Source organism: Phyllopteryx taeniolatus, chromosome 6 (genome assembly GCF_024500385.1).
Source record: "Phyllopteryx taeniolatus isolate TA_2022b chromosome 6, UOR_Ptae_1.2, whole genome shotgun sequence".
NCBI classification, from domain to species: Eukaryota; Metazoa; Chordata; class Actinopteri; order Syngnathiformes; family Syngnathidae; genus Phyllopteryx; species Phyllopteryx taeniolatus.
The window spans coordinates 31,192,071-31,201,721 of NC_084507.1; the positions used below are offsets into that span (position 1 = coordinate 31,192,071).

At 43.8% G+C, this 9,651-nt stretch overlaps 1 protein-coding gene across 1 annotated transcript; it reads left to right on the forward strand.

Moving 5' to 3' along the window:
* The first annotated feature begins 351 nt into the window (after positions 1-351).
* LOC133480192 (meckelin-like) lies at positions 352-9,110 on the forward strand. Its single transcript, XM_061777949.1, has 15 exons — positions 352-3,180; positions 3,283-3,330; positions 4,236-4,334; positions 4,434-4,532; positions 4,960-5,046; positions 5,209-5,308; positions 5,379-5,518; positions 5,616-5,744; positions 7,446-7,718; positions 8,056-8,172; positions 8,246-8,353; positions 8,446-8,548; positions 8,613-8,755; positions 8,827-8,903; positions 9,008-9,110. The coding sequence occupies exons 1-15, from the start codon at positions 3,136-3,138 to the stop codon at positions 9,018-9,020; spliced, it is 1,581 nt and encodes a 526-aa protein (XP_061633933.1). The 5' UTR covers positions 352-3,135; the 3' UTR covers positions 9,021-9,110.
* The last annotated feature ends 541 nt before the right edge of the window (positions 9,111-9,651 follow it).

Here is a 9,651-nt window from a genome sequence, read left to right on the forward strand (position 1 = left end):
TCCTTGTTTATTTTTTGCTTTCTTTTTTCAACCTTCTTTCATCCGTTTGCAATAGTCTTAACATTTGGGAGTATGTTCCACTTGTGTTGCACAAAGCCATGTCCACTTTCCTTGGAAAGTTCTACTTTATCATGCCATACTATTTCAGAAGAAATAAAACTCAAATAATTGTGCCACTTATGGACAAACTAAATATAACATGATGTCACAGGTGTCTATTAGCAAGCGGAGCGGCGTTGTGTCTCTTAGTACGTGTTTTAAAGAACAGGCGAGGCGAAAAGATGATCAGCAAATCAGATGCTTTACATCCTGTGGAAAATGTCCTCAGTTCGGAATTGTCCTTACGGCGCTGTTAACGTGCAAAACAAATTTAAATTGGCATGTGCTAGATGACACACATTACATACCATTATAACGCAGCCTTTCCCATTTAAAAAAAAAAAAAAAGAGAAAGAAAGAAAAGTGGGAACAGTACTAGGGCCTGACCGATTTAAAAGTACATTTTCCTTTAATTAATCAGCCGGTTCATCTATTATCTGAATTTTAGTCTGCCTAATATCGGAATCGGCATCAGCCAAATTAAATAAATCCATATTAGTCGGGCCCTATACAGTACAGTACTCCCTCCACCTAATGAACACAGTAGTTAGGCCTGCCTCCATCATTCGGCAGCCTGCAAAATACCAAAAATCATTTTGCAGGTTGTCATTTCATCTCTTAAGCTCAGTACTGTGCATAACCGTTTGGCAGAAAACTAATATGGAAATATAACAGGAAGGGGGGGAAAAAATGACACGTGGTAGGCCTGTATAAATGTAATGGACAAAATATTAGGCACACATGACAAGTTCCAAACGACACTGTTGGTATTGATGTGTGCCGAAAAAGCAGCTGCGAAGACAAAAGTTTGGGACCGTAAAAAAAAAAAAAAAAAAAAGATGCCCATCCCTGTAAGCAGTTACCCGCGAGTGGAAATGTGCGGGTTCATTCTAAAAATGAAATTCGAGCCACTTGCAGATGAGGCTCAGCAGAACATGCGTCAAACTCTTGCAGCGTTAGTTTGCATGCTGCCTGTGGGAGACATTCATTAATTACACTCAAGATGTAATCATTGTTTCCCATAGTGTGTCAAAGCCCCCAAGCTATTGGTTTATTTGGCTACGGATATTACCAATTATTAGTAAAGGAAGCTCACGAGTGCCTTTATATCAAGTGGGGATTTTTGTTTATTAGAAATATATATATTTAGAACTGACTCATTACATTTGGCTGAATTTGGCAATACAACAAAGTGCAAGTCGTAGCCCATTGTCAGAAATGTTTGCTCAATTAGCATTTCTGATTATTTACAAACCCATCTGACATAAAGCATCCCATTGATTTTATTGCATGCAGTCACCATCCAGTGTCACGCAATCAATTTATATTGGATTCTTTTCTGTTCAGTCACTTTTTTTTTTTTTTACCAAACTTTTAGGTGACCTTTAGTCCTCTGTTTGCATTCGTCACAGATCATGCAACATTCACCCGCCATCTTTATTTAGCTGGTGGTTGTCTCAAGGTTTACTGAACAAATGATTTGCAGCACAGCCGCACTATATTGACACTCTGCATGGTCACCGTTATTTATCCAAAATGCAATTTGTTCTGCAAAAATGTATGTATTTGTATGTGACTGATCTACTTGAAAATCTTTGATTACTTTTTTGTCCCTCAGCGCTGCTCTGTACTGTTTTCTTTTTCATTGCTGAGAAATGATTGACCAGTGAGAGTTAAAATAATGACAATTGTACTGGCATAGCATCTATTTACATATCCATCCATTTTCTGAGCCGCTTCTCCTCACTAGGGTCGCGGGCGTGCTGGAGCCTATCCCAGCTGTCATCGGGCAGGAGGCGGGGTACACCCTGAACTGGTTGCCAGCCAATCGCAGGGCACATCCAAACAAACAACCATTCGCACTCACAGTCATGCCTACGGGCAATTTAGAGTCTCCAATTAATGCATGTTTTTGGGATGTGGGAGGAAACCGGAGTGCCCGGAGAAAACCCACGCAGGCACGGGGAGAACATACAAACTCCACACAGGCGGGGACGGGGATTGAACCCCGCACCTCAGAACTGTGAGGCTGACGCTCTAACCAGTCGGCCACCGTGCCGCCCTATTTACATATAACTTTCTAAAAAAAAAAATTAAAAAAAATGTTATATTTTATTTTATTGTGAGGATGGACTCGGAAGGAAGACTTTAAAACAAATGAAGTTTTAAAGCACACTGGTATCCATAATGTTCATGTCATTCCAGTTTATGCCGGTTGGAATGTTCATTGACAAAGCATCAAGAATTCTGTTCTTTTAACCCATTAAATATATTCTTCTTTTCTTGGATCTAAAAGCAAAAGCATCCAAAACTGTTATTTCATGCCAAGATCGCATTTATCAAGCGTAATTATGAATCGTGCCGGTGCTCGGCCGGCCGCAATACGATTGGCCGCTGCGGCCAGGGCCTGGCCGCAGCGGCCAATCATATTGCGGCCGGCGGGGCGTGTCCTGATTAGAACTCAAGTGCGATTCTGCGTGGATGTTTGATGACGGCTCCAAAATAATGTCCTGCTTGTGACATCATTTTGTTATTCATCTCGTCAAAAACAACAAAGCCTTGTGACATGACAATTTCCAAAGTGAGCTCATTTTTGGTGTAATATACACAGAGCTTCTTTTTTTTTTTTTTTTTTTTTTTAATGCATAAACAAGGCACAAAATGCACAATATTTGCTATTATTTTAGGGGAAAACCATAATGAATAAAATGTAAATGTTTTTAAAAAACTGAATAAACCTGCTTTTTAGCCAAATCCCTCCACAATTAAACTATACTTATTGGTATTCAGACATAATTATTATAAAGAGAATGAAGTACAAAAAAACGTCCTTCTAACTGTAGCGCTAACGTGCGTTAATTGTAACGTTGATTAATGTGAGGCATCACAATGCTGTGCTCGTTCTATATGATGTAGTCTAACTTTGATACGTGCGCCTTTGTATTCCATCATCCTTTTAACATACACACACTGCAGTAATGCGCTGATGTTCGCTCACGTTGTGCACAAAATCGAGGAACATTGTTTCATGACAAGATGGATGCCCCTTCAAGTCCAAATGTCAGCGTGCCACCTGATCTTGTGAGTCAGTGTTGTATTCCCATTGTTATAAAGTGCAGTTTGATTTTGCTGGTGTGTTTGAGCCCTGAAAACACCCTCTTGCTTGATGTTTTCCTCTTGCAGAAGACAACAGTGAAGGACGAGCAGATGTACGAGGCCCACGTGATCGATGTGAGTCGAAGCACTGCGGGCCTCGCATGCGACACGTCAGGAAATGACTTGCCCTGTCCTAGCCTCTTCTTGTCTTGTCCTGTCCTGTCCTGTCCTGTCTTGTCCTGTCCTGTCCTGTCTTGTCACTTCTTGTCCTGTCCCATCTTGTCTCGTCTTCTTCCGTCCTGTCCCGTCCGTCCTGTCTTGTCCCGATCCTCCCTCACAGGGTGCGGCACGACAACCCAATATATAACCGGATTCCAATGTAACATTGTAGCAGTCATATGTTTTTTGTTTGTTCTTCATACAGCTAATGTTCTGTCTTTACTTGTGCTTATTTGTCTCTCTATCCTCTTTTTTCTCACTAATCTCCCCTCTCAAACCTTTTTCTGTCTGACTGAAATTTTCAATAAATATCCGTCATAATACAAATAGCCACAGTGGCAGTATATAAAAACTCCCGTGTTGCACAGACCAACCTGTTATGGCATGAAAGCTATACAGATTCTGTATGATGAGAGGCTAAACATTTTAGAAAATGAAAAAAATATATATATTTTCTTTAACCCCACATCCTGAAACATGTCAATCAATTCTTTAAGTCATTTTGCCCCAATGCAAGTGTACTGCACCCACCCCCACTGGCACATGGGAGGGCAGCTGTTTCTGCCACCCATATTGTCCAGTCATAGCTGCAAGAACTGCAATCAAGAACAAGGAATTCCAGTAATTAGTTGTCCTGCATTGGTGACATAGTGTCAACTGTGGGATTTCATCATAGTAGACATAATTGAACACCGCTTAACTCGATGGAGCGCACATCAGGTGTGACCTTGCTTTGCTGATTGTGATTCTGATGAGAGCGATATTGTGCGTGATACACGTGTGTGTGTGTGTGCGTGCGTGCGTGTGTGGGGGTTTCCCAGACCGCTGCGGGTGTGCTGGCCGGCGTGGTGGCGCTGTTGTCGGCGCTGAAGACGGCGAGCTGGCAGAGGCGGATGGCCTCTGCGGCCATCGACTTGAGGGTGAAGCTGGGGCGACGTCCCAAACGGCCGACGTTGGGAAACGGGACGCTAATGTCGTCGTCTCGTGTTCTCTGTTCCTCCCCCCGTCGCCGGCGTTAGATTGTTTGGACGTTTGTGCTGTTCTACGCTGGAGATGTGGCCAATGTTTTGGTCCTCGTCACCGTGGCAACTGGACTCTACTGGCTCACGATTCACAAGGTCGGCTTCATCTCATTCAATCATTCATTCATTGTAATTAATAAAATATTAGCAAAATAAACAATTTTGTATTTAGGTCTTTAGATAAGTAGTTTATTGATCATAAATAAATTGACTAGAACTAAAACATTAAAAATGATCATGGGTTATTATGCTATTATGACAAACCTTTGACATTATTAGTATCAGTATTTCTTTATTTTTCCTTTATTTGTATTTATCTATGCAATTAAATAATTGGTTAATTGATTGATTATTGTAGTAAAATAAGTATTTTTCCATACAGTGCGCTATTTCATTGACCAACTGGCAGAAGGTTTCCGCAGCTCTGCTCTCGAAATTGTCCACAGGTGGAAATGTGAATGGCAATGCTCGTTTCCTTTCTGATTGATTTATTTGCAATTTGTTTTCGCTGGAATGTGTTTAGGCCCAACAGCAGGTTTCTGTCGTCCTGCCGCTTCCCCATCAGGAGAAGCATTTTGTGACGTACGTCATTTGCGCCTTTGCGCTCAAGGTCAGTCAATTGACCAACGATCCGAGGGCATCCAACTTTTGATGAACAGTAACGCGAGCTTTAATCTGTTTGTGAAGATTGTGGAAACAGCTTTTGGATTGGATCGGAGTCGTGTAGGTGTACCTAATCTCGAGACCGATGCGTGAGCTTGTGTTCTTCCAGGCGGTGCAGTTCCTCCACAAGCTGACGGTGCAGTTGTCCGTGGATGTTTTCTTCATTGACTGGGAGAGGCCTCGAACCACGGCTAGTCGGGCTGCGGCAGGTATCGAGCACTGCGGAGTTTCTTTTTGATGGAGCGTATACTCAGTGTGCGTGCGCTCTGCTGTTGTCAGGGACGGCCCAGCAGAAACGGGATCTTTTGCCCGTCAGCATCTGGAGGACCTACTTTGTGGCCAACGAGTGGAACGAGATCCAGACCATCCGCAAGATCAGACCAACCTTTCAGATCATCGCTGTGCTCTTTTTCCTTGAAGTACTTTACACGACCCTATGCGCCTTCTTTTATTGATGCACGTCCCTTTTTTTTTTTTTTTTTTTTGCTCGTTCAAATCTTTCCTCACACCATTCAGGTGTTGGATTTCTGGAAATTCACACTCAGGGAGCCCTGGCCACCTTCCAAGGTGGGCACACCTTCATACAGCCCGATTGCGCGCTACGGTCTGGCATCGACACTTTGGCTCTGCATTGGACTTCTGCAGGTTTTCACTTTCTTTTCCCTTTTTAAAAGTGAACGTGTGCAGCGTGTTAGTGTGATCACAACATGAAAATTACAACCCCAATTCTAATGAAGTTGGGACGTTGTGTTAAACATAAAGAAAAACAGAATACAATGATTTGCAAATCATGTTCGACCTATATTGAATTGAATACACTACAAAGGCAAGATATTTAATGCTCAAACTGATAAACTTGATTGTTTTTAGCAAATCATCATGAGATTTTATGGCTGCAACACGTTGCAAAAAAGCTGGGACATTCTTTCTTGTCCGGGGTCTCCGTTGTCGTATTTTACGCTTCATAATGCGCCTCACATTTTCAATGGAGACAGGTCTGGACTGCAGGCAGGCCAGTCTCGTACCCGCACACTTCTACTACGAAGCCACGCTGTCCATGAAAAAGACGTTGCTTGGATGGCAGCATATGTTTCTCCAAAAAACCTGTATGTACCTTTCAGCATGAATGGTGCCTTCACAGATTTGTAAGTTACCCATGCCATTGGCACTAACACAGCCCCATACCATCACAGATGCTGGCTTTTGAACTTTGCGTCCATAACAGTCCGGATGGTTCTTTCCCTCTTTGACACAACGTCCACAATTCCCCAAAACAATTTGAAATGTGGACTCGTCGGACCACAGAACACTTTTCCACTTTGCGTCGGTCCATCTTAGATGAGCTCGGGCCCAGAGAAGCCGGCGGCGTTTCTGGGTGTTGTTGATAAATGGCTTTTGCTTTGCATAGTAGAGTTTCAAGTTGCACTTACGGATGTAGCGCCAAACTGGATTTACTGACATTGGTTTTCTGAAGTGTTCCTGAGCCCATGTGGTGATATCCTTTACACAGTGATGTCGGTTTTTGATGCAGTGCCGCCTGAGGGATCGAAGGTCACGGGCATTCGATGTCGGTTTTCGGCCTCGCCGCTTACATGCAGTGATTTCTCCAGATTCTCTGAACCTTTTGATGATATTATGGACCGCAGATGATGAAATCCCTCAATTCCTTGCAATTGTACATTGAGGAACATTGTCTGGGAGTATTTTCTCACGCACTTGTTCACAAAGAGGTGAACCTCGCCCCATCTTTGCTTGTGAATGACTGAGCAATTGAGGGAAGCTCCTTTTCTAGCCAATCCCGGCACTCACCTGTTCCCAATGAGCCCGTTCACCTGTGGGATGTTCCAAACACGTGTTTGATGAGCATTCCTCAACTTTCTCACTCTTTTTTTTTTGCCACCTGTCCCAGCTGTTTTGAAACGTCTTGCAGCCACAAAATTCTGAGTTCATGATTATTTGCTAAAAGCAATCAAGTTGATCAGTTTGAACATGAAATATCTTGTCTTTGGGGTGTATTCATTTGCAAATCGTTGTATTCTGTTTTGATTTATGTTCCAACTTCATTGGAATTGGGGTTGAAGATCCATATTGAAAAAAGTTATGACAGGGTGAAATGTTTCATTTTATGTGTTTCGAAATTTGACGATTATAGTTTAAAGTCATGTCAGAGCCCAAAAAAATCACCAATTTAAGAAATGACAAAAGAACCAGGCAAAATATTTTGAATATCGAGATTAGGTAGCTATTAGACTTCTGAACAGCATTGGGTGTTTCATATATCTTGACTTTTTGAATGAAACAACTCCAACTTTTCTACGATATTGTACTTTATTACGATGCACGCAGGTCATTTTCACAATCTTCTACGAGATTTGCGTGGATGACAAAATCCGTCAGTTTGTGGATCTCTGCTCTATCAGCAACGTGAGCTGCAATTGCATCCAATTGTACTTTCAAGTCTTGATGCGCTTGCTGGGACTCGAGCGTGTTTTGTCCTTCCAGATTTCCGTGCTGCTCTTACCTCAGCGATGTTTCGGCTACTACATCCACGGGCGCTCTGTGCACGGCCACGCCGACACGAACATGGAGGAAATGAACAACAATCTGAGGAGGGAAGCGGTATGTCCACTTGCAGACCGCCAAAGATTGAGCGCACTCACGAAAGCGAAGGCAGAGTCTTACGATGGGAGTCTCCTGCTGTGTTGAAAACCAAAGAATAAAAATAAAATGAACTCAGGAGGTCGGAATAGAATCCGAATAGAATAGTACTGTTCGATAAAAGATTTTGAAAGAGCATTTTGGACCAACTGGAGATGTTTAAGGGGGGGGGGCTGGCTGACTCCAAATGAATCAAATGCATTATCGTAATCGTAGATGACTGTTCAAAGACTTCACTACGGTAGGAGGTCAATAGCCGGTCAGATGATCTGACCCAAGTGTCTTTTGCTCATGGAAGGAGTCGCTGTGCGCCCAAAGAGGTCTTCTCCCCAGCACGGACACGCAGACGTTCCAGGTGGCCCTTTCCACGCGCCTGCGGTCTCAGTACGACAGGATACGGGAGTCCTTCACCGCGGTTCGCGCCCGTCTCCCCCGGTGAATGTTGTCCAGAGAACTGCGCAATTGCTCACCGTGTCTTCCGCGTCCAGCGATACGGACCGGCGCGGCTCACGGTCCCGGGCTCGGCCGGCCGGTGGGAGCAAAACATCCGCGCCTACCACGCCATGAACCACTTCCTGGCATCCGTCATAGACCATGTGTGTGCGCCGCACACTCAAAAGAGATGTCCTTGTTTTCTGTTCACTTTCCATGCTTACGTATTCCCGTCGTTACATTTTGGTCCCCTCAGGTCCACCCAGACATGGACTACTACGTGAGGGACAAGCTGGCGTTGGAGCGCGTCATGGGCGTGGAGTTCCTTCAACCAATTGACAGGAGCATCTTTTATAACGGTATCAACTTTCCCTTTGAACATTTGGCAACATTCGTGTGGAACTTGTGCGTTTGTCCGTGCAGATGGAGCGCACAGTTTCAGCGATGTGCTTTTTTACGGACATGAGAGCACACTGCTGAGCTTTGACACGTTGTTCTTCTGCGTGGTTGACGTTGCGTGTCAGAACTTCGTACTCGCGGGCCTGCTTACGTACGTCCAGCAAACGGTTCGTATTGAAAGCGGAATATGTGTGAAGAAGGAAGGACACTGATGTCTGAATCCATGCTTTTCTACCAGATATTCCAAAAGATTCGTGTTTTTTTCGGGCGGAAGAACCTTGTCTACAAGACCCAGGTGGATGCGCGATTTCTCAAGTAATTTCCATGGAAGAGCCTTCAAAATGGCAATGTTGTTCATGCTCATCATGATGTTTTTGTATTTATATACAACTGCCCCCCTCCCTCCTGTTTTCTGATAGGTATGAAGCATAATGGAATGTATTAAAATGATTTGCATTCAGTCAAGCACACTGCATATGATTGATTGGACTGCTTTGGGAGGCTATTACAGGTGATGTCGTTGCAATATTTCCTCATTACTTTTTTTAAAAAAACACTAGAATTCACCAAGAGTTGTGGTTTTTTTTATTTCTTGCAATTTCCCATCCGTCCATTTTCTATCTTCTTTGAATCCTCATTCGGGTTGCGGGTGTGCTGGAGTCGATCCTAGCTGACTTCGGGCGAGAAGTGGGCTGGTTGCCAGCCAGTCACAGGCCACGTATTAGGGAACCAACCAATCACGGGTCACATTCACAGCTACGGACAATTTTGAGTCTTTAATCCCAACATGCGTGTTTATGGAATGTGGGAGGAAGCCGGAATACCCTGAGAAAACCAGCGCAAGCAAGGGACGGGAGAAGAGCGCGGATTCGAACTCCCGACCGCAAAACTGAGGCGGATCTGCAAACAAGTCGTCCAGTCTACTTCACCACTTTATGGTTTATCCTATTTCATGTTGAATTTTTTTGTGCGACTTACCCTGTTCCTAATGGGAATCTGGCACCAATTCCAGCTGACTTTAGGCGAAAGGCGGACGACACCCTAAATTTTGTCACCACAGGGC